The sequence below is a fragment of the Heloderma suspectum genome, chromosome 4 (assembly GCF_057233095.1).
Source record: "Heloderma suspectum isolate Gila_16-S chromosome 4, 16-S_ref, whole genome shotgun sequence".
Classification (NCBI taxonomy): domain Eukaryota; kingdom Metazoa; phylum Chordata; class Lepidosauria; order Squamata; family Helodermatidae; genus Heloderma; species Heloderma suspectum.
Genome location: NC_139461.1, coordinates 82,792,289 through 82,818,383, shown reverse-complemented (window position 1 = coordinate 82,818,383; position 26,095 = coordinate 82,792,289). Strand labels below are relative to the sequence as shown.

The 26,095-nt window shown below is 42.0% G+C and overlaps 1 protein-coding gene across 8 annotated transcripts in view; it reads left to right on the top strand.

Annotated features, from left to right (window-relative positions):
• Positions 1-26,095, top strand: part of EPB41L3 (erythrocyte membrane protein band 4.1 like 3) — a 157,755-nt gene that overhangs the window by 74,663 nt on the left and 56,997 nt on the right. For all 8 annotated transcript variants that reach the window (XM_084849816.1, XM_084849815.1, XM_084849814.1 and 5 more), the window contains 2 exons: positions 12,553-12,657; positions 18,813-18,855. In XM_084849816.1, the coding sequence (XP_084705942.1) occupies positions 12,553-12,657; positions 18,813-18,855 (148 nt within the window). The remainder of the gene's footprint in view (positions 1-12,552; positions 12,658-18,812; positions 18,856-26,095) is intronic.

Sequence of the window (26,095 nt, the reverse complement as noted above, 5' to 3'; positions counted from 1 at the left end):
TTTGTTTTTCATATTATAAAGCATTGAGACTTCACAAAAAATATACTGAGTGCTAATAAGCACATGCATGCATTCCTTTTTATTACATTTAAAAAACTATTTTAATGAAGTACTATATTTAGAATTTATTTATTTATTACATTTCTAATCCACCATTAACTAATGTTCTCTGGGCAGATTACAAATAATTAAAAAACTAAAATGCCATAGAACAATTAAAATATAAAATACAACACAAATATTTTAAAGAATAAAATACAATATAATGCAAAACAATAAACAGTGCATGAATTGATATGTCAGTGATAAAAAATCTAGAACTATGTCTCTAAAATGCCTAAGAGAAAAGAAATGTCTTTGCCTAGTTCCCAAAAGATTACAATGTAGGTGCCAGGCAAACCTCCTTAGGAATTTCATTCCATAAATGAGGGGCCACAAATGAGAAGGCCGTCTCTCTTGTAGCCACCTATCTAGCTTTCTTCAGTGGGGGCACCTGGAGGAGGGCCTCCGAAGATGACGTAAGGGTTTAAATGGTACATGGGGGAGGAGATGTTCCTTTAAATACTCTGGTCCCAAGTCATTTAGGGCTTTAAAGGTCAACACCAGTATGTTGAATTTGGCTCAGAAACAGACTGGGAGCCACTGCAGCTGACAAAGCACTGGCATCACATGATCATATTGGCCAGTCCCAGTTAGTAGCCTAGCTGCTCTGTTTTGAACTAACTGAGGTTTCTGAACCCTCTTCAAAGGGAGCCCCACATACAGTGCTTTGCAGTAATACAATCAGGAGGTTATCAGATCATAGATAACTGTCGCCAGGCTATCTCTGTCCAGATAGGGTCACAGCTGGTATATCACCTAAGCTATTAAAAAGCACTACTGGCCACTGAGGCCACCTGGGTTTCAGGTGACAATGATTGATCCAGGAGAACCCCCATGTTGGATGCCTGATCTTTCAAGGCAAATGCAACCCCCTCCAGGAAAGGTTAAACACCACTCAGCTGGGCAGACGAACCACCTGCTAACAGACTTGTCTGGATTGTGTTCTAGTTTCTTGGCCCTCATCCAGACCAGTACATTGCTCAGGCAGTGATTCAGGACATCCACTGCCTCACTTGGGTTTGATGAAGAGAGGTAGAGCTGGGTGCCACCGGCATGTTGATGGTATCTCAGTCCACATCCCCAGATAATCTCCCCCAGCAGTTTCATATAGATGTAAAATAGCACGGGGAATAAAATTGAGCCCTGTGGAACCCCATGATAATTGATCTGGAAGAGAGCAATAATCTCCCAGCACCACCTTCTGGAAGCGACTATCCAATAGGAATGGAACCACTGTAAAACAGTGCCCAACTCCCAACCCAGACTGCTGCTCCAGAAGGATATGATGGTCAATGCTATCGAATTGGATTTAATATTATAAAAAAATAGTGTAACAACTGAACAGGCTCTTTATGATCTTTGCTCCTAATCTTAGCCCGGGTTAAATATTCTTCTTGTTGTCTGTCTGCAATTCTATTATTTTAAGGAAAGAAACAACACTAAATTTAATGTTTTGCATGCATGATAATTGATTAGAAGAAAATCAGTAGTGAGACAAAGATAATTGCACTTATTTTATTACCCTTCTGCACAATTTTAAGTGTTCTTATTTGCAAAAGGAATATGTAGCTGTATGTTTTCTGTTTGTAGTGTACAGTCTGCACATGTTTTTCCCAAGCTATGTTTTGTCCTGGTGATACTAGAAAATGTTATGCTTTTCCTAAAGACTGCATTCACAGCATTTATAAACATGGGATATAGTTATGCAAGTTATAACAGGTATCTGTTGGGTATAGTTTCCTATGTAACTTCTGTTGAAAACTGCTTTCTGCATGACAGCATTCCATATTGCTCAAAATAATACTTCATTAAAAGTGTGTGTGGTGTGTGTGTGTGTGTGTGTTCAAAGGTTTTGTGCACTGAAATCCTTAATCAGCTTCCTAATCTATTCTTAAATGGCAGAAAGGGGCAGACTGTGTGTTTTATATTCTTCAGTGTTCAAGCACGTGGGATATATTGATGTGCTTCTTTGGTACAATCCCTATGATTATGAACGCCTAACACAATTCTGTATTTGTACTGAGAGAATCCAATACTAGAGAGTATGTATTTGCATGGCATTCTGCACTTATTTCACACAGTTACATCTGCATGGGATTTAGAGTGTGTGCATGTGTCTGTGTGGGTGGGGGGTAGTAAATAGCAATCCTGTCCTTTGCTCATACCCACAAGGGAAGAACATACCTACTGTACTTGGATTAGGATGGTGTGGATGGGATATTTCACTATTGTTGCCAAAAAGGATGTATGAATATTATAGAATGGCTAAAATGTAATTGGGTATGGTCTGAATGATCATGTGGTTACCCCCTTTAAAATCTATACATTATTTGCCCTGCTTACAAACTAAAAGTTAGGTTGGGTATAGCGCTCAGTGGGTAGTATCCAATATTAGTCCTACATAGAGTACTCCCATTAAAATGAATGGGACTTAAGTTAGTTATGACTAACTTGTCTCATTAATTTCAATGGTTCTGCTGTACATAGGATTGATGTTGGATACTACCTAGTGCTGATTGGGCTTTAAAATGCCTGCACCACAAGGAAGGAACTTGTGCAGTTACACAGCTTTCCTTGCTGCCCAGAAGTCAACAGTTCAGAGACTGATGTACTGTAAGTAATGAAATCACTCAGCTAGAAGGGCTGGACATGTACTATTACTGTACTACAGACAAAGTGATCCTGACAACTGGCTAAACCTGCAGACCTAACTCTCCGACAGGGATAATTATAGTAGGTATAGGATGGATGAAGGGATATTTTCAAGTTTATAGATACTATATCTTACTGTGTGTCCATATGTGTGCATGTACTTTTCTCTTTTTAGCAGTCATTAACATTAATAAAAACAGAATAGTATGAGTGATGCAGTGTGAATGCTAAATTGTGTATTTCTGAAAATAACTTGCAAACGTCATGGAACTCAAAGCCTAATTCCTATCCAATCAAAATCTAAGAGAGTGCATGATAGATTGGTTTTGGTACCATTTGATTAAAAAAACCACACACACAACACTGATTATTCAGCCCTGTTTCTTCTACTCTATATTTACCATGGAGAGTAGATTTGTAATTAAAACAAACTGAAGTTTTGAAGTTAACGCTGAGGTTATGGAAACATGCTCATTATTTCTGTATTCTCAGAAATACCCCTGAAGTTTAGACTTGTATTAAATCAGAATAATTGCCTTTATAATTATCCAGCAAATTTTTAATTCACAGCCCATTTCTTTATGTCTCCTAAATGTTACTCATCCATTATTGGTAACATATGTGGGTGCAGCATATTAAGCCATTTTAAAACTGATACAGTTCTTCCCCAGCAGGAAAAAAAGGAGAACTTTATTTAAGCACTTGGACATTGTAGAAATCATTGCTGTTGTAACATATATTACATATGCATGACTTTATATGAATCATTTATGTCTAACGTTGTTTGCAGCACTTTGGGATAAAGAAGCTGATAACGTGGAACGTCTCTGTAGACTAAGACAGGGCTCATCAGAATGACAGACTACTACTGTAGTCAAACCTCTTTGCTATTCTCTTTGCATTTTTTTCTTATATCTTCACTCTTGCAGTTTCGTTCTCAGTCTCTAATTTACCTGCCTTTTCCTGACTCTCTCAATGCCAGAGTGATTTGCTGTGACATCTCAGAGGGTGCTGTCAGGCCCCAACCCCTAAGGCTGCTATTTGCATCAGAAGGGAAGCATCTACTGGCCTTAGTCTGGGCTTGGAAATAGCAGCCTCAGTAGAACATTTTTGTGAGGACCACAGCAGGGGGAAAGAGTTAAACTCCCCCTCCTTACCCTCCAATACTGTTCAGTTCCCTCCACTCTGCAGTGCCTGCTATCACATTAAAAAGGGGGACATTGACTGCATTCAAACAATTGTCATGTCTAGATATGTTCAGAGTCTATAGATAAAAATTAGATAAAACTTACTGCTTAGGTATGTGATTGTTGTATTTCTAAATAGGTTATACATATTTAAAATTTTGTAGCATCATTCTAGTGTTCTTCATTCATTTGTTTCCCACCCACACAACTGCTTGTGCTGAACAAATGTCACATGTGATGTGGTAAATGGAAATCTAATTCCTCAAACAATACTCAAATAAATCCTTATTATTGTAGACCTTACTATTGTAGGCCAAAGCAAGAAATAGTCATATACTGGGCCAGTTGGCACAGCCCATTGTGGGTTAATTTACCCATGAGGAGCTGCAGCATATTCCAGCCGCTATTATGATTATGCAGCCCTCCTGGCTGGGGGTTGCCATGGCTTGTTGTATCGTCTGAACCCAGGCGCTGGGGGTTGAGAGTTAAGCAATCCTTGTGTAATTCACGGTCTGATTTAGAGTTATGAGTCCCCTGGACTGCAAGGAGGTCAAATCAGTCAATCCTAAAGGAAATCAACCCTGACTGCTCATTGGAAGGACAGATACTGAAACTGAAGCTCAAATACTTTGGCCACCTAATGCGAAGAGAAAACTCCCTGGAAAAGACCCTGATGCTGGGCAAAATTGAAGGCAAAAGGAGAAGGGGACGGCAGAGGATGAGATGGCTAGATAGCATCACCGATGCAATGAATATGGACTTGAGCACGCTCTGGGAGAGAGCGGAGGACAGGAAGGCCTGGCGTGCTATGGTCCATGGGGTCACGAAGAGTCGGACACGACTTAACGACTGAACAACAACAACAGAGTTCGTTTAACCCTCAAATAGCCCCTGCTGTCCAGGTTCAGATGAAATGATAAGCCATGGCAACCCTTGCCCAGGGCTTGCATATTCGTAATGGTGGATGGCAAACGCTACAGCACCCCGAGGGTTACTTAACCCACAGTGCGCTGTTGTGTCATCACTGTCTCATTAAGACTTTATCAGGTACATGTTGCAAAGGACACTGTTTTCATTAAAAAGTTTTATATTCATGATACCAAATAGGAAAACTGTGGAATTTTCAGAGCCTTCGTTTGGCATAACAGCGTTACTTGCATCTATTCTTGCCAAATACGGAGTAAGACTTCCTCCCTAAAGACAAGAAAGTATAATGTAAGAATGGTTCTAAGAAGTTAAAAATGTATTCTATTATATAGTACAAGGGTAAGGGGTTGAGATAGTTGGTAGTGGAAGAATGGTAGTAATACAAGAGGAAGAACTGATAAGATAGACCATGGGAAGCATTTAAAGCAAGGCTTGACTGGCAAAAAGAAACCACAGAAATAGCAGATGAGAGCAGAAGACCAGAGATGTATAAAAGAGACAGCAAGAATATATGAGATTGGCAAGGCACAGTGAACCTGAACATTAAGGTCTGAAGAAAGGAGCTTCTGGAGCCAGAATATGTCTCTCCCCCCCCCCCCCCCGCTCTTCCATCAAGGAAAGGCAGCAAGAGATTACCATCTGGTGAAGAAATTATTTCGTTTAGTTGCCTCTGTTGAATTCCTGAATCATCGAGTGTTGGAGTGTTCCCAAACTCTAACTCTTTTAGGGCTAGATTTGATTTGTGGTACTAGTAGGAATGGAAACCACTGACTTTTATGTAATCCCATTAGTTCTCTTTAGCACGTTTGGCTGCTGTGAAAAAGGCAAATTCCATGCGGGGGATCATTAAGAATGGGATCGAGAATAAACTACCATTCTCCCTCTCTCATAACACTGGAACCTGGGATAATCAATGAAAAGCAAATATTTCTTCACACAACACTACTCCTCTGGAAATTCACACAACACATGCTTAAACGATGGAGTTTGGTTCCTCAGGATGCAGCGACCGCGACCAACTTGGATTAAAAGGAGATTGGATATGTTCATGGGGGATACGATTATGCCTAATAGTCTTGATGGCTATGCATTATTTCCAGTATTAGAGGCTATATGTCTTTGAATACCAGTTGCTGAGGAACATGGGCAGGAGGGTGCCATTGTGCTCATGTTCTGGACTTCCCATCCCATAGGCATCTACTTGGCCACCATGGGAACAGAATCCTGGTGTTTACATTGTGGACATTTTGCCACCAGGTGAAAACCTTTTTATTCTCCTAATCTTTCTTGTAATTCTGGTTTTTTTTTAATAGTGCTAATGCTTTTTTAGAGCTTCTGCTGCTGGTGGTTTTTACTTTGGTTTTGTTCTGTTATTGTGTTAATCTTGTAAAGATTTTTATCATTTTATTATGTTTTTATGTTGTAGGGTTTTAAGTTTTATTTTGTGAACCATCCACAAAGCTTTGGCTCTTTGAGTGGGGTAGATAGATACACAGACAAACTGATGGACTGACTAAATAGGCCTTTGGTCTGATCCAGCGCAGCTCACCTTTTGTTCTTAGCTACACCTGGATGGTCTTCTTTTCTAAAAAGTTAGGCTCCATAGGATGGATGGCTGAGAACCTATTGTGTCTATGCACCAGTGGGAGCGACTGCTGGAGCAATGTGGACTTTGCAGTTCTACAAGAAACCCAGGGGCAGGTCAGTGAAGCTCATTTGTAGGGTTACTTTTAGAATCTCAAAATCCCCTTTGCATAAGCAGTCATTCCCACTGGTACATAAGAAACAGTGGGAGCACAGCAGCAGTGTAGGATACCTCCCTCTGTCCCTAACAGGCAGGAGCTTTCATTCTGTATATCTCTTTCAGTGTCATCAGAAGTCAGAGTGGAACATGCACTATAGGAAGTACGTAGACATGTGCATATTTAACCAGTATTTTGTAAACCATAGTTGTATATTTCCTTCCCCTCACCTATCTATGACAGTCATCATGCTAAGTCACCATGGGTCATGTGTAGGCAGTGGCATGTGTAGGCAGTAATTTTGAATATTTGAGCTGCGAACCTGGCTTGTCATGTCATGTGAACCCAGCGAGGGTGAGTTATTGCTGTGGTTAACAAATCACCTAAACCCATGGGCAGTTTTAGGGTTGTGGGTGGTTTGTTAACCACACTAACAACCCACTCTCACTGGGTTCACACAACATAAGAAGCCACAGCCAGGATCTGAACAGGCAACTGCAACAAGCCGCAGTGATTGTGCGAACCCAGTCACTAGGCCAGTTTGCACAACACAAGATTGGTTAATAAGCCACAGTGGTTTGTTAACCACCCTGTGTGTGTCAGTTACCCGCCAGCCTGATTTACATAATAATCTTCGCTGAACATGTCTTGTTGTGACGTTTGAACCAGTTAAGGGTGGGTGGCTAACAAACCACCCAGGAACCCTACAACTGACTGTGGGTTCTGGATGGTTTGTTAACCACCCCAGACACCCACCCTTGCTGGGTTTGGATGTCACAACAAGCTGCATCCAGTGAGGGTAATGTAAATCAGACTGGCACGCAACCAACACATGTAGGGTGGTTAACAAGCTACCATGGCTTGCTAACTACTCTTGTGTCATGCGAACTAGGTCACTGAGTTCTTGATGATAATTTGAATTTCAGAGTTTTGGTTACTTGCTGTACATTAGCTATTAATGAATGTTTATTTCTTAAAATAGAGCTACATGTTAAAGGAAGCACCTGTCTCATTCAGGCCTCCAGTAAAACACCTTAATCTGCAGCTGTTGGTTGTTGTTTATCAAAGCAGACAGCTGTGCAAGTACATGGCTCTGCGGGCTGAAACATCTTTGATTTTTTAACCTTGCCTGACCTTTAAGCCATTGTCTTGTCATAACACAAATACAAATAGATGCAAATTGCGCCATTGAGCCTTAGTATTATTCTGAGCCCAGCAGTTTTGTTGATAGAAATCTAAGAGTCTTTCTTCTTCCACATCTATTTGTCTTGACTAATACTAAAATGGAAGCAACAGAAGTGCAAACAAAAAAATCCTACTATTAATTTATTTTTATTTAGAATATTTTTGGATTGTCCTTTGTTCAGTGACCATTCAAGGTGATGTTCAAATAGAGAGAACAAAAACCTATACAAAAAAAGTTGTTCAATATAATCAGAGATTAATAATACAATTGGAGAGAGCATTAACTATTAAAATCTTGGCAGAACAATGTTGTCTTCACCATCCATCTAAAGGATAATAAAGAAAAGGCTAGACTAAACTCCCTGAGGAGGAGTTCTACAAGCAGTGGTTTAGGAGTTGGGACATGTAAGAGAGCCTCAGATGATGAATGCAAAATTCATAATATCATACTATATCCTCCAATTCGCCTTACTGATTAAAGTAAGTATATCCTAATTGCTTCAAGCGCAAGTATTGGTTTGTGTATTAGGCTACGTTTGAAAGCAAATAGTGTTAGACATGTCATCTAACTATTTCCTGTTAACATTTACTATGGTCCAACAAAAGTGATCTGTATCGTGTTACTAGATCCCATTCTCTCTCTCTCTCTCTCTCTCTCGCACGCGCACGCACGCACGGTGCTGCATAGGATTAAAATTAAAACAAAGCTTAACTATGGCTGCTGACAGTGACCTGACCTGAATTAGTTCTTGCATTCACCTCTCTGTGAGGTTATCAGCTTGGGCAGTGTTTAAAACACTGGCCTTCTGTATGGGAGAACTGAATGTAGAATATGTGGAAATTAAGGAATAAAAAGCAGATATGTACCCGTTTTTTTATCCTGGAGAACTTCATTGGGTTTCTGATTTCTCAGTCCTCTAAGTGGGAACAACAAAATATTTTCCCCTTTTGCTAAATAACCTGGATTAATTCTGCCTGGTGCATAACATTTTTTTTCTTTTAACACCTGGTCGATTTCTATAATTCTAAATAGTTTCTTGAAAACCTTTTAGCCAATTGGTAATAATGATCTCCATTGCGTTTTTGCATCTTTTTTCTGAAGAACCGAAATAATTTGAAACTAAGTATCTAGCCTTTGGGGGAGATAGCAGAATAGAATGAACTCACCCATCATAATTTTGTCACAATACAATTTAGACTGAGAATGGAATGTCTAATGTTGTTGAGTAATACTGGTTATTTTTAATGCAGATGAATTTAACATATACTCCTATTTTTCCTTTGTACTTCTGTGTTATATAGATTATTTTTTCATGTGCCTCCACCTAACAGTTAGGGCTGTGTTATTTGTATTTCCTAAAAGAGATATTAGAAATGTCAGTCCTAGGGGACGTACAGTCACAATACATCCTGATTTTCTAGTATGTGATTTTTAGATATATTGGGCTACCTACCTCCAACATTGCATGAATGGACTTCAGCTAACACAAGCAATCCTCCCACCCTGAAACCACCCCCACATGTCCAAAATCTGCTGCAGAGGGTTCCCTAAACGGTAAACCTCCCGAGCAGATTACAAGGGGAGGGGGAATCTGCTTCACTGGCAAATGCTGTTCTGTCAACAGACGGATACAACTGGATTTCACGCATCACAAGTACATATTACTACAGAGTAAAAATAGAGTGCTTGTATATCATGATTAACCTGGAAACTAATAGAATAGCCCCAAAGGACAGAATCTTCTTTCTGAACAGAAATAGGTTTCCCCCCAAAACACATTGAATACTTAAATTGCATTGTTGAGTCATCATCCAGGAAAATTGAAAAAGTAACGGACATAGACCTTTATAATACAATTGCAGTGCATCTGTAGTACAAATATACTGTAGTTCAGCTGTAGTACAAATGTAGATTAATCTTTTCAGATTTTGATATATGCACTGAAACGAGGTTGGCCCCTGAAATAAAACAATATGTATATTATTCTATAGAATTTATTTTGAGTATTATTAATATTTCTATACCACACGTCTTGTATATTATTCTATAGAATTTATTTTGAGTATTATTAATATTTCTATACCACACGTCTTGCCAAAAAGCTACCAAGGCAGTGCATAATAAACTTAAAATGAAACAATAAGCCCATAATGATAAAAAAATAATAAAATAATCAAAAGCATTTAAAATAATAGCACACTAAAAGTATTTAAAAGGCTAGTTTAAACAGATGCATTTCTGAAAGTCAAGAACGTGGGGGCCAATTGTAATTCTGGAAAGAGTGCATTCCAAAATTTGGAACACAGAAGAAAGCCCTTTCCTATTTCCCAACAAACAGGCAGCAGTGTTCTCAGAGGGCTTCTCCTGCAGATCTTAAGAACTCGACAGGTTCATAATGAGACAGGCAGTCCCTAAGATAGCCAGGACGCAAGCATTTTGGGCTCTAAAGGTTAAAACCAACACCTTGAATTAAGTCTGGAAAATGATTGGCAACCAGTGCTGGTCTTTCAAGACAGGTGTAATATCGTCCTGATACCATGCACTGGTTAGCAGTCTAACTGCTTCATTTTGCACCCAAAAAGCTTCCAGACATACTTCAGGAGCAGCCCACGTAGAATACGTTGTAGTAGTCTAGCTGTGCTGTAACTAAGGCATAGATAACTGTTGTGAAATCAGACAGACTGTATTTGTACAAGTGTACAAATCCATTCCTTGCCACCACTTCCATTTGAAGACCCAGGGATACCATTGGATCGAGAAGCACTCCCAGGCTACAAACCTGATCTTTCAGGGGGAGTGCAAGCCCTGCTAGAACAGGTTAAATCCAGATCCCTGAGTCAGACTTTCTGCTGACCAACAGCACCTCTGTCCTATCTGGATTTAATGTCGTTCATCCTTATACAGCCCATTATCAAACCCAGTCAATGTCTAAGGGTATAGACTGCTTCCTTGGAATTAGGTGACAAGAATCAATAGAGCTAAGTGCTATTAGCATATTGGTGGCACCTTACTCCAAAGCTTCAAATGACGTCTCCCAGCAGTTTATGTAGATGTTAATTAACATGAGGAATAGGATATCACTATAAGCCCCCAAAGGCCATGAAGTCAAACAGTAACCCCCCAGCACTACCTTCTGGACATGACCTGATAGAAAGGACTGGAATCATTGCAAAGAAGTGCCCTCGAGGCCCAGCCCCACTAGGCGGTCCAGATGGATACCATGGCGCTGAGAGGTCCAGAAAAATGAACAGGGCCACACTCCCCAAATCCAGTTCCAAGCATAGGTCATCCATCAAGATGAGCAAAAGGGTCTCAGTCTCATATGCCGTCTGAAAGCCTAATTGAAATGGGTCTAGATGGTATCATCCAGATGTGTCTAGACTTGCAGTGCTACCACCTTCTCAGTCACCTTCGCCAGGAGTGGCATGTCTGAGAATGTTGCCTTGATTTGGACGTGGATAGGAAGTCTGCATATCTTCTCCCTTATCAACCTGCCCGTTCACTGAGGTCATCAGATGGCATGATCCTGGTGATTCAGCATGGACCTGTGGCCCAATTGGATTCCACCCAGAGAAGAACCTTGTTGTGGCCCCCTTTCAATGGAACTTCCTGCCTCTAAATATCAGGCAGGAACCAACATCATGTTGTTTTTAGCACCTCCTGAAAACATCTTTATTTCAAGAAACCTTCCTTAATTGACCATCCATGGTTTTTATTGGTACTCTGTTTTAAAAACAATTTCTAAATATAGTGTTTTTATTCTTATCTTTTTATCTTCTATTGTTCACTGCTCTGGAATCTGTGGAACAGTATATAAATGTTGTAAATAAATTGAGAAAGAGAGAGAAGACATTCAGGCAAGAGCTATTATTTGTAGTGATACTGCCAAAATTCTCAAATAGTGAATGTGCCAAAAATGGGTACCACTCTTGATAGCCTAGTTTGACGAATGCTGATTACACAGGAGCAAGAGCAGCATACAGTCTTAAATGCATCATGTTTTTCATTGCAACCAGAGTAATCATTTTAGGAAAGGAGACTTACCTTGAGATAAAGCAGGTAAGCAGAGCCAATTCTTATTATGAACCAATTGATTTTAAGCATCGACAGCATCATTAATTTCATCTCATTCTGCATTATGACCTTTTGCACTCCACCTGTTTAAAGTATGTTTATTGTCAACTCATCACTAAACAAACATGTGTAATGATATTTCAGTATTACATATATATACCTTAAAAATAGAAATCTCATGTTGCAGATTAATGTCTATCTATGCAATAACTTCTAGGAATCTACATGCATGAGTTATTGGGAAATATAATCAGTATCTGACAAACACTGTCAATAGAGCTGGCTTTCAAATAAGTGTGTTTTAAGATCAGCAGGCCAGTTGTTTAGAGATTCTTCTGCCCAGAAGCGGAACTGATAATTGGTGATGTCTGATATCGAAACTTTCAGAAATTACACTGCCTGCAGTGGTTTTCTCCAAGTACCAGTAATTATTTATATACATGTAGGAAACTTTGTGCTGTAGTATTATCCAGAACAAACTCAGTATCAGTATACATGAAACAGAAGAAAACTACTGACATAAGCAGCAGCAAAAATTTTGATTTAAAGGTTGGAACTTCCATTTAGTTTTTCTAAAAACAACTTGTGAAATTAAATCAGTATTCACTTAATTAACTAATTCCTGAGAATTGATTTTTAAAGGCCTGCTTGTTTTGAAACTCTTCTTTTCTTTTTCCTATAGAAACGCTCAAAGGGCCAGGTGCTGTTTGACAAAGTATGCGAACACCTGAACCTCTTGGAGAAGGACTACTTTGGGCTAACATACAGAGACATGGAAAACCAAAAGGTAAAATTATCCAGGGTTTTAGAAAACTTACATAAGGATAAAATGAGAGAAAAGATGTCAAATCCAAACATGTGGTGTAGCCAGTGTGGTGTAGTGGCTAGAGTGTTGGACTTGGGAGATCCGGGTTCCAGTCACCACTCAGCCATGGAAGCTCAGTGGGTGACTTTGGGCCAGTCACAGACACTCAGCCCAACCCACCTCACAGGATTGTTGTGAGGATAAAATGGAGGAAGAGGAGGAGGACTGTGTACACTGCCTTGGGTTCCTTAAGGAGGAAAAAAGGTGGGATATAAATGTAATAAATAAACAAATAAACATAGCAACCTAAATAAATGAGACCGAGGTTGTGTTTGTGAGGGTCATCCAACTTCAAAACTAGCTACTTACTAGCACTTCAGGAATAATTATTTTTTCTGCAAAGATATGATTGCATCTCATTTTGAAATTTTTGACAAAATGCCCCCGTTCACATGTAACGACAACCCATGTGTGTTTAAACATGGGTTGTCAGGGCCAAGTGGTAGTGAGCGAGTGCACTGCCTCACACATGCTTGTCACTTCTGCTTTCAATAAATAACCCAGGAACACCCCATTCCTGGGCTGTATTGTGATGTCTGAACCTGGAAACTCTGGTTGTTTAGGTGTTAAACAACTCATAGTTAACCCATGGTTTGCTGTTGAGTTAACTCTGGATTGTTTAACCCCTAACCCTTCCAGGTTCAGACATCATGATAACAACTCCTGGGTTGTTAATTGGAAGTGGAGGAGACGAGCATGCAGGGGGCAGTACACTTGCTCTCTCCTGCTAGATATTGGCAATTCCTGGGTTAAATATCCCAGGAATTGCTATTACATATGAACCAGGTTTGTAAAACAGGGTACTGTTTCACTGCCTTGTTCCCATGTTGTTGAAGAGGCAGGAGAAATTGCTGCCTGATACATTCCTGTTCTGAGTTATTCCAGTACCCACATGGATTTAAAAAATAAATTATAGCCCTATGTTATCTTAATATAATGTGATGTTAATCCTGTGACACAAGCTGATTTATTATCTTTACTAGTTTTCCTTCAAGGCTCATTACTTTGGTAGTACTTTTAAGTTGGTCCCAACAAACACAGTTTACGTGGCTATGAATATGCATTCTATTTAGTGAAGGAGCATTAGAAAGCAAAGAGTTTGCAATACATGAGGAGTTGCCCATTGCCCCCTGGAATACACACAGTCTCTTGTATTACACTAGTTAGGGTCAGATAGTCCAGACTATAAGGGTCAGAAGGGAACTTGCACTTCTGTAGGGAAGCTCTACTCTGTGCTCTGAAAATTGTTGGATGGAACATTGTACATCAGGGCTGGGCAACATGTGACGCTCCAGATGTTGGACAGCATCTTCCCTCATCCCTCATCATTGGCTATGCTGGCTAGGGCTGGTAGGAGTTTATTTATTTATTTATTTCATTTCTATACCGCCCAATAGCCGAAGCTCTCTGGGCGGTTCACAAAAATTAAATCCAAGCAACACACAATAAAACAATTTAAAATATACAGAACATTAAAACCACAATATAACAATACAACCACAATAAAACCTAGCAGCAGTGCAGGAGTTTAAAATACAGATTTAAAACAGCAAAGATAAAAATTTAGAAAGCTAAAATGCTAAAATGCCTGGGAAAATAAAAAGGTCTTCACCTGGCGCCGAAAGGAATACAATGTAGGCGCCAGGCGAACGTCACTAGGGAGCTCATTCCAGAGTCGGGGTGCCACAGCAGAAAAAGCCCTCCTCCTAGTAGCCACCCGCCTCACTTCCTTTGGCAGGGGCTCACGGAGAAGGGCCGCTGATGATGATCTCAAGGTCCGGGCAGGCACATATGGGAGGAGGCGATCCTTCAGGTAACCTGGCCCCAAGCCGTTAAGGGCTTTGAATGTTAACACCAGCACTTTGAATCGGGCCCGGAAATGGACTGGCAGCCAGTGCAGCTGGAAAAGTACTGGCGTAATAAGAGCTCGCAGGCCAGTCCCTGTTAACAAACTTGCTGCCCTATTTTGGACCAGCTGAAGTTTCCGGACCGTTTTCAAAGGCAGCCCCACGTATAACGCACTGCAGTAATCCAGACGAGAAGTTATCAGAGCATGGATAACTGTAGCAAGGCTATCTCTGTCCAGATAAGGGCGTAGTTGGCATACCAGCCTAAGCTGATAAAAAGTGCTCCGTGCCACTGAGTTCACCTGTGCCTCAAGTGACAGTTCTGGATCCAAGAGCACCCCCAAACTACGAACCTGATCCTTTAGGGGGAGTGCAACCCCCTCCAGAACAGGTTGAATATCACCTAGCCGGGCAGATGAACCACCCACTAACAGTACCTCCGTCTTGTCTGGATTGAGTTTCAGTTTATTAGCCCTCATCCAGTCCATTACCGTGCCCAGGCACTGATTCAGAACAGTCACTGCCTCACCTGGTTTTGATGTAAAAGAGAGGTAGAGCTGGATGTCATCTGCATATTGATGGCACCTCAGCCCACACCTCCGGATAACCTCCCCCAGCGGTTTCATGTAGATGTTAAACAGCATGGGGGATAAAATAGAGCCCTGTGGAACCCCATGGCACGATTGCCATGGCACAGAGCAGTAATCCCCCAGCACCACCTTCTGGAATCGGCATCCAAGTAGGAGTGGAACCACTGCAGTGCAGTGCCTCCTACTCCCAACCCAGACAACCTATCCAGAAGGATACCATGGTCGATGGTATCGAAAGCCGCTGAGAGGTCCAGGAGAATCAACAGGGTCGCACTCCCCCTGTCCCTCTCCCGGCAGAGGTCATCCCACAGGGCGACCAAGGCAGTTTCCGTTCCAAAACCAGGCCTGAAGCCTGATTGAAATGGATCTAGATAATCCGTTTCATTCAAGAGTGCCTGGAGCTGTCCTACAACCACCTGCTCAAGCACCTTGCCCAGGAAGGGGACGTTGGCCACTGGCCTATAATTGTTAACATCCTCTGGGTCCAGGTTAGGCTTTTTCAGGGGTGATCTACTGCCTCTTTTAAAGCGGCAGGCACCACTCCCTCTCTCAAGGAGGAATTTACAACCTCCTGGACCCAGCCGGACAACCCCTCCTTGTTTGATTTAATAAGCCATGAAGGGCAAGGGTCAAGCACACAAGTGGTCGATCGGACTTGGCCAAGCACCTTGTCCGCATCCTCAGGCCTCAGTAACTGAAACTCATCCAATAAAACTGGCCCAGACGGTGCTCTGAACGCCTCTACCAATGGAACTGCATTAATGGTGGTGTCCAATTCATGACGAATCTGTGCAACTTTATCCTCGACGTGCCGTGCAAACTCGTCACAGCGTGCTACCGAGGGTTCCACCATCTCTCTCCCTGGCCCAGAATGTAACAGGCCGCGAACCACTCGGAAAAGCTCCGCTGGACGACACTGAGAAGATGCAATGCTGGTGGAAAAGAACTGTCTCTTTGCCACCCTCACCGCCACAGAGTAGGCTCAATAGTGGGCTCTTACCTGTGTTCAGTCAGACTCAGCACGAGTTTTGCTCCACCTGCGTTCTAGCCGTCTCCCCTCTTGCTTCATTGCCCTCAGCTCAGGTGTATACCAAGGAGCTGGCCGGGCTCTCCTCAGAGGGAGAGGGCGCTTGGGCGCGATCATGTCAACCGCCCGAGTCATCTCTGCATTCCACAGAGCGACCTGGGCTTCGACAGGAGCACCAGCCATACCAGCAGGAAAATCCCCCAGAGCCCTCTGGAATCCATTGGAATCCATTAATCTCCGGGGGCGGACCATTTTAATAGGTCCCCCACCCTTGCAGAGGGGAAAGGCCACCAGAAGTCTAAACCTCAGCAGGAAGTGATCTGACCATGACAAAGGGACAGATGTTAATTCCTCCACTTTCAGATCACCATCCTCCTGCCCAGTCGAGAAAACCAGATCAAGCGTGTGTCCTTTTGTATGCGTTGGGCCGATGACATGTTGGGACAGCCCCATGGTTGTCATGGCGGCCATGAAGTCCTGAGCCGCCCCGGATACAGCGGCCTCGGCATGGAAGTTGAGATCCCCCAGGACCATCATCCTAGGGGTCCTCAACACCAAGTCCGAGACCACCTCCGTCAGCTCAGGCAGGGAGTCTGATGGGCAGCGGGGTGGGCGGTACACCAACAGAATCCCCAATCTGTCCTGGGTACCCAACACAAGGTACAAACACTCCAGATCTGCGCTCGAATGAGCAGGAAGCCTGGAGAGGGAGATTGAATTCCTATAGACCATGGCAACCCCCCCTCCCCTACCCTCAAGTCGGTGTTGGTGCTGCACCGAGTACCCAGGAGGGCACAGCTGGGAGAGAGTGACCCCTCCCAGTTCCCCCACCCAGGTCTCAGTAATACATGCCAGGTCAGTCCCCTCATCCACAATCAAATCATGGATGAGGGGGATTTTATTTTGGACCAACCTGGCATTCAGCAGCAGCAGCACCAGACCCGAGGGCAGACCAGTAAGGCTGCCAGGAACCATCAGGTTGGGGGAAGAACCAGAAGAGGGGACAGCTGTAAGGTGTCTAGCCCCTCTTCTCCTTAGCTGGCCTGTTAATCCCCCAATGCCATACCTCCCCCTGCCCGTGACCACAGTTATGGTGGCACCTCCCCCACCCCCTGAGTTGCCCAATAGTCCTCCCAGGCACATATTAAAATGTTAGGATATAAAATGCACAAAAGTTTAAAAGAATATAAAAGATAAAAGAGAGCAGCAGCTAAGAAGGAGCAGATAAAGTCCACGTTTGCCCCTTTCCCCTTGTCTTTAAAGCTGCTGCCCTGTGCTGCCGCTATTTGCTGCTGGTATTGTGGCTGCTGGTGTCTCTGGAGAGGCAGGTGGGTGGGTCTTCAGATCCTACGCGACTCCAAGTGCGACGCTAAGTGCGCACTTAGCGTCGCACTTGGCGCGACGCCGAGGCGCTGCCTCTGGCAGCCCCGCCTTAAGTACCTGTTGGCGGGGGCAGAAGCAGGCTCAGGATCACCCGGTGCAGCTGCTGGCTGGTCCTCCTTCCCCAGGCTCCTTCCCGAGCAGCCTCTGGCAGCCCCGCCTTAAGTACCTGTTGGCGGGGGCAGAAGCAGGCTCAGGATCACCCGGTGCAGCTGCTGGCTGGTCCTCCTTCCCCAGGCTCCTTCCCGAGCAGCCTCTGGCAGCCCCGCCTTAAGTACCTGTGGGCGGGGGCAGAAGCAGGCTCAGGCTCAACCGGTGCAGCTGCTGGCTGGTCCTCCTTCCCCAGGCTCCTTCCCGAGGAGTTGTAGCCCAACAAGATCTGGAGGACCACAAGTTGCCCACACCTGTTGTGGATGATGGGAAATGCAGTGGGTACAAACAATTTGGTCTAATTAGTGTTCTGCAGTTCTTACAGTTGACGGTTTCTGCTTCTAATAGCAGCTTCTTTACTGTAGCCCACACAAAGGACACAACATAAAAAATGAGCATGTTCTTAACTGAGAGCTTTCCTGACCCTCTGCAAAGCCCTGTTTATCTTTATGGGTCATGTTCCAGAGGAGCACATGTCCAGAATGGTGTTTATTTGCCATTTAAGGAGACATACTCTTGCCCGCCTTGTCACAAAACAAAGGTGAATTCTAGTATGCAGGGCTGGATTTCCAAAAGTTCCAGAAGTATATTATGAGGCCTGCTGTGCTGCTTGAGAGATTTTACATAAAGGGCTCTCTCCACACCAGCCATACTAATCATTAGCATATTTTAAGTGTAGAAAGTAAACCCATCTTGTGAGGTGAATCAGTAGTATACCCATATTGTAACAGGAAGCCGAGGCTGTGGCAGACAGAATAGAGGTTGCTATGGTCTTATAGTAAGGTCATAACAGAAGCAAAATTTGAACTGGAGATTTCCCAGCTTTTCGCACATACTCTTAGCTAGGACACCAGCTGTCAGTGTTCACTTTAGTTTTAGAAACTAAGCTCAAATGGGAATGATCCAGCCAAAGTTAAGCACTTTGGGCTCCCATTGTTTTCAACTGGCATGTTACAGTTGATATTAATGGAGCTTAAAAGTGTTGGACTTTGGCTGGATCATTTTATGTGTTTCATTTATTTAATATGTTTAAAATGAACTGTTTGTACATCTGATTCAAATATTTAAAATACTTCTTTTCAGAATTGGTTGGATCCAGCCAAGGAAATAAAAAAACAGATCCGAAGTAAGTTGTGATCATTCATTTATTAGAGTGAATTGTACGTATTTAAGGGTAAAGCACCATTTAGCTGGATACGTTAAAAATGAACAATATTACAAAAATTAAAAAGTAAATTGTGTATATAAAACATTTGAATATATTTAATATGTGATATTATTGCTATATTTGATGCACCATAGCTGTAATGCACATGTGGCGCATGATTTGTATCATGCTAAGTGTATATATTGTGAAGATGAAGAAGGAAAGCAGTGTGAAATATGGCACATTTGTATAGAAACAAGCAGAGATGTATGTAGTAGTGAGGAACAGGATGTGTGGATGTTACTCAAATTCACTGCTACAGTGGACAAGCTGAAGTTGAGCTGTGACATGCTATTTCAGTTTAGCCCTGATGACTTTGGAACTGCTTGTCTGGAAGTGGTTTTAGAAAGTAAATATAGCGGAGATGCAAATTGGCTACTGAACCTCTCTGCAGGGCGAGCCCTACTATTAGGGAGTGTCATGAAAGGGCAACCATGGATAGTTATTTAATGCATTACTGTTGTAATTTAACTGCTAGGGAGGGGAAGTAGTGCTTGTGGGATTTTCTGAACCAGGAACAAAAATAACATGGCTTAGATCCTATGTGCCCTGACCTGGGGTAGGCATGTTATTTGCTGCTCTGCCTCTGGCAGCAAAATGCCTTGAGCCAGCCCTACCACTCTGAGGGGATGACCATCTTTAGGTTCAGTGGCTTTCCACCCTCGCACCTTGCAGTTTGTGGTCTGGTTCATGGCAAGCCAAGCAAAATGAAAGCATGTGTCAAAGATCTCTGCTCTCTGTTGAATAAAGGTTATTTTCTTGGCCCGTCGTTTTGATCATGTTACTCCACTTCTGAAATCTCTTCACTGGCTCCCTATTCAGTCTAGGATTCAGTGTAAGCTTCTTCTTTTGACTTTTAAAGCCTGTCATGGTTTAGCTCCTCCTTAAGTTTCAGCCCTAATTTCCCATCAAAGACCTGCTCGTGTTCTTCGCTCTTCGATTGCTTTGCTTCTTACCCGTCCAAAGGGTTCAGCGTCCCTTGCCCAGCTCCATCCATTCTCTCGTGCTGCTCCTTACTCTTGGAATTCTCTTCCAGAGTATTTGCGGACTGTTGATTCAATTACTGTTTTTAAATCTCAGTTTAACAAGTTTCTCTTTTCTATAGCATCTGGAACTTTAGTTTAGGTTTATTGTTAGTAATGTTGACAATTTAATTCTGTAGTGTTTTCCTTTGCCCGTCTGCTGTATTCCCTTCCCCTCTTTTTGGTTTTATTTTGTGATTTTATTAGAATGTACGCCTTTGTGGCAGGGATTTCCTGTGTTATTGTTTTATTCTGTACAGTGCCATGGGTACTGATGGTGCTATATAAATCATATAAATCATATAAATAATAAGGGGAAGGGCAAAATGACTAGATCACAAGTCTAATTTGTGCTGCTTTTGGACAGTACCATTTTTCAAACCAACTTTGGAACAACACTTCCCAGATTCCATTGTATCTAATGCTGTGGAACTAGTTGCATTATTATTTTGGATTCTAGTAAACATTGTTTTCACTTGTTCAGGTACAAGTGTACTTCTGGAGAACGCTAACTATCTTCAAAAGTAACATCACACCTTATCTTGTTGTATTGGAACAGCTAGCCTATTTATGTGTGCATCAGTTGCCCAACTGATACATTTGTAGCACAGAGGACACAAACCACACTGTGTATTTTCCTAGACATTTGTTGTTCAGTCGTTAAGTCGTGTCCAACGCTTCGTGACCCCATGGACCATAGCACGCAAGGCCTTCCTGTCCTCCCCTCTCTCCCGGAGTGTGCTCAAGTTCATATTCACTGCATCGGTGATGCTATCTAGCCATCTCATCCCCTGCCGTCCCCTTCTCCTTTTGCCTTCAGTCTTTCCCATTATCAGGGTCTTTTCCAGGAAGTTTTCTCTTCGCATTAGGTGGCCAAAATATTTGAGCTTCAGCTTCAGTATCTGTCCTTCCAATGAGCAGTCAGGGTTGATTTCCTTTAGGATTGACTGATTTGACCTCCTTGCAGTCCAGGGGACTCGTAAGAGTCTTCTCCAGCACCACAGTTCAAAAGCATCAGTTCTTCGACGCTCAGCCTTCCTTATAGTCCAGCTCTCACATTACTACTGGGAAAACCATAGCTTTGATTATACAGACCTTTGTCGGCAAGGTGATGTCTCTGCTTCTTACTATGCTGTCTAGGTTTGCCATAGCTTTCCTCCCAAGGAGCAAGCATCTTTTAATTTCATGGCTACAGTCGCCATCTGCGGTGATCTGGGAGCCCAAGAAAATAAAATCTGTCACTGCTTCCATTTCTTCCCCTTCTATATGTCAGGAAGTGATGGAGCCAGATGCTATGATCTTAGTTTTTTTAACGTTGAGCTTCAAACCAGCTTTTGCACTCTCCACTTTCACCCTCAACAAGAGGCTCTTGAGATCCTCTTCTCTTTCTGCCATTAGGGTGGTATCGTCTGCATATCGGAGGTTGTTGATAATTCTCCTGGCAATCTTAATTCCGACCTGTGATTCATCCAACCTGGCATTTCTCATGATGTACTCTGCATATAAGTTAAATAAGCAGGGCGACAATATGCAGCCTTGTCGTACTCCTTGCCCAATTTTGAACCAATTGGTTGTTCCATGTCCAGTCTTACTGTTGCTTCTTGACCCTCGTACAGGTTTCTCAGGAGACAGGTAAGGTGGTCTGGTACTCCCATCTCTTTCAGAATTTGCCACAGTTTGTTGTGATCCACACAATCAAAGGCTTTAGCGTAGTCAATGAAGCAGAAATAGATGTTTTTCTGGAATTCTCTTGCTTTCTCCATGATCCAGCGAATGTTGGCGATTTGATCTCTAGTTCCTCTGCCTCCTTGGAACCCAGCTTGTACTTCTGGTAGTTCTCGGTTCGCATACTGCTGAAGCCTAGCTTGTAGGATTTTGAGCATAAGCTTGCTGGCATGTGAAATGAGCGCAATTGTATGGTAGTTTGAACACTCTTTGGCATTGCCCTTCTTTGGAATTAGAATGTAATCTGATCTTTTCCAGTCTTGTGGCCACTGTTGAGTGTTCCAAATGTGTTGGCATATTGAGTGCAGCACTTTAACAGCATCATCTTTTAGGATTTTAAATAGCTCAGCTGGAATACTGTCATCTCCGCTAGCTTTGTTGTTAGTAATGCTTCCTAAGGCCCACTTGACTTCACTCTCTAGGATGTCCGGCTCAAGTTCAGTGACTGCACTATCATGGCTATCAGGGACATTCAGATCTTTCCTGTTCTTCTGTGTATTCTTGCCACCTCTTCTTAATCTCATCTGCTTCTGTTAGGTCCCTGCCTTCTTTGTCCTTTATCATGCCCGTCTTTGCACAAAACGTTCCCTTGAGATCTCCGATTTTCCTGAAGAGATCTCTAGTCTTTCCCATTCTATTGTTTTCCTCGATTTCTTTGCATTGTTCATTTAAGAAGGCCTTCTTGTCTCTCCTTGCTATTCTCTGGAACTCTGCATTCAGTTGGATATATCTTCCCCTTTCTCCCTTGCTTTTCACTTCCCTTCTTTCCTCAGCTACTTGTAAAGCCTCATCAGACAGCCACTTTGCTTTCTTGCATTTCTTTTTCTTTGGGATGGATTGAGTTGCTGCCTCCTGAACAATGTTACGGACCTCCGTCCATAGTTCCTCAGGCACTCTGTCTATCAGGTCTAATCCCTGAAATCTATTCCTCAACTCCACTGTATATTCATAAGGGATATGATTTAGGTCATACCTGAATGGTTTAGTGGTTTTCCCTACATTCTACAATTTAAGCTGAATTTTTGCAACAAGAAGCTCACGATCTGAGCCACAGTCAGCTCCAGGTCTTGTTTTGACTGACTGTATAGAGCTTCTCCATCTTTGACTGCAAAGTACATAAACAATCTGATTTCGATATTGACCATCTGGTGATGTCCATGTGTAGAGTCGCCTCTTGTGCTGTTGGAAAAGAGTGTTTGCTATGAGCAGCGTGTTCTTTTGGCAAAACTCTATTAGCCTTTGTCCTGCTTCATTTTGTACACCAAGGCCATGCTTGCCTGTTATCCCGGTGATTTCTTGACTTCCTACTTTAGCATTCCAATCCCTTCTGATGAAAAGGACCTCTTTTTTTGGTGTTAGTTCTAGAAGGTGTTGTAGGTCTTCCTAGAACCGATCAACCTCAGCTTCTTCGGCCTCAGTGGTTGGGGCATAGACTTGAATTACTGTGATGTTGAATGGTTTGCCTTGGATTCGTACTGAGATCATTCTATTGTTTTTGAGATTGTACCCCAGTACTGCTTTTCCCACCCTTTTGTTGACTATGAGTGCTACTCCATTTCTTCTAAGGGATTCTTGCCCACAGTAGTAGATATAATGGTCACCTGACTTAAATTCGCCCATGCTTGTCCACTGTAGTTCGCTGATTCCCAAGATGTCGATATTCAGTCTTGCCATCTCATGTTTGACCACCTCCAGCTTACCTTGATTCATTGATCTTACATTCCAGGTTCCTAAACAATATTGCTTTTTACAGCATCGGACTTTCTTTTCACCACCAGACTCATCCAGAGCTGAGTGTCCTTTCGGCTTTGGCCCAGCCGCTTCACTCTTTCTGGCGCTACTTGGAAATTCCCTCTGCTCTTCCCCAGTAGTGTATTGGACACCTTCCGACCTGAGCGGCTCATCTTCCGGCATCATATCTTTTAACCTTGTGATACGTTCCATGGGATTTTCTTGGAAAGAATACTGGCGTGGGTTGCCATTTCCTTCTCCAGTGGACCACATTTTGTCAGAACTCTCTGCCATGACCTCTCCGTCTTGGGTGGCCCTTCACGGCAGTGAAGCTTATGGCTTCACTGAGTTACGCAAGCCCCTTCGCCACAACAAGGCAGTGATCCATGAAGGGGTTTCCTAGACATAGCAACATTAGACTACTTACATGTTAGGACTTCAATTCTGAATACTAAGATCTCTGGATACTTAAAGGTTTTTCTAATTTTTTCAATATAAAAAGGATTAATCAGTTGGTCAAGATGCACTATTGGTGAACAAAGCATGACATTTACAATGATAGAAAAGCCTAACCCCAGCAGGAGGTACTGAAACTTCCAGTCCATAAACAGAGAAAAAAATGTTCCTTGTGCTTTAAAACGGCTCTTCTGAGCCATTTCAAAAATTAGAAACTAAAACACTGTGACTATAGAAGAGGTCTATATACCCGTTCAAATCTTCCTTGCATTTTACAAAGTGATTTTTTTTACTTTGGCATCCAAGTTCCTTATCAAGAAAATAAATACAGTTTTAAATACAGTGCCCCTACCCTGTCACCACTGCTTGACTTTTAAAAGTACCTGTGCACTACTTTTAGGTTCACAGAGTACCCTGAATAAATGAGGTATCAAGGCAACCAAGTTAAAGATGAAGAGTGCTTTTTCAGGCTTAATGTAATGTGTATACATGGAATGTGCTTTAGCAAACAGCGTCAGTGTTCTTTCTCAATAACACTTCACAAATAAAATGTTTCAGATGGTCAAATGTAGCAAGTATTTTCCATCTGGGGTTAAAATGCGGTTCGTGATTTGCAGTTGTCAATTAAAAGTATGAATAAAGTGGCATGCTTAAGTAATGAGAAATATTTAATAAAATATTCCAGATGCTTTTAAAATGTCAGAATTTCTCTAAAGGTGTACTATGAATAACAAAGCTTGTTCCAGATTGTCTGTCCACCAGTGGAATAGACACCGCTGGCGGAACATATTCCCACTCCCTCCTGCAGCCCCCCCTGCATTCCCCGAAGCTGTGGGGAGGAAAAGAAGGGAAAGTCCTGTTATATGAGTGGGACTCCACTCAAGTGACTATGGATGAAACCCATTGGCTATAAACCTCTTATGAAAGTCTAAGCACATTGATTTTGATTGCACTAAGTTTGCATAATTGACCAAATGATTTCAGCTATTCTACGTTTTAAAAACCAGTATTGATATAGTCAAGAATATGTGTAGAATTTGTTATTGTATATATTGTTATGCTACCCCCATATGAATTAGACTTTTTATCCAAGAGATCTGCTATGAACAGTTGTGACAACAAAGCCTGGTACAGCGCTTGACCATGGGAAGAGATGCAATTGTAATAGATAAAAATTCAAATCTTACTGTTTCAGAAAAATTCTTTAAGAACTCAGTGTTACAGTCATCACTGAAATTATTCTTGATTAGTAATTCAAGAATGGAAATCATATACAAAAGCTCATTAGCACACAAGGACTCCTTTGGGCCACTTTACCTTGAAATGCACCCAGTTATCCTTGCAGTCAAATGGAATCATTTACCATGGTATCTAATCAAGCTTGGCTTAAAATGCATATACAGTTGTCTCTAATGCTTTCCCCCAATTTTTCCCATGTGAAAAACAAATATGGGCAGTGCATTTTTTTTTGTAATAAGTAATTATTTCTGAATTGCTTTCCTTAAACAAATGAGTGATTCAGAGATTTGTACATTGGGATTTAATTGTTAAGATCTCTCATCAGTTGTCTTTTAGAATTCTGACTATACTGAAAAAATTAAGAGCTTTGTTCAAGCAGAGATATCTGTAAGGATGGACCAAGAAAGACAGTGAGTTTTGATTGTGGCAGGGATTTACCCATGTAGATAATATTCCAGACCCTAAAGGACAGAACCTGTAGGAAATGTACACACAATTTAAAGGTACATTGTACTGTCAAGATGAGCATGCCCCCTCTTCTATCAAGCACACCACAGTTTTAGTAATAGAACTTGACATGCCTTCAACATGTATATTCATCACTACATGTTCAGTTTACACAGTTTAAAATGGGATGTTACAAAATGGAAAAGTACTTAAAATGGAATTAAAAGGTCCATTTCATATAGCTTCTACTGGTAATAAGATAGATCATCTATTAGTGAGCTGTATTTGTTATTTATTTATTTCTAACATTTCCACTCTGCCTTTCTATAAAAATAATCAAGGCAGCTTACAAATAATAAAACAACAAACAATAACATGATGGTTAAATTGTTTAAAAATATATTTACAACAAAATTTAAAAGGAGCAACAGTCAAATCCTTGTTTAAAGTGATATCCTGTAAAAGTCTGATGAAATAAAATAGTCTTCACTGCTTATTGGAAAGGAAGCAGCAACAGAAATAGGTGCATCTCTTGAGAG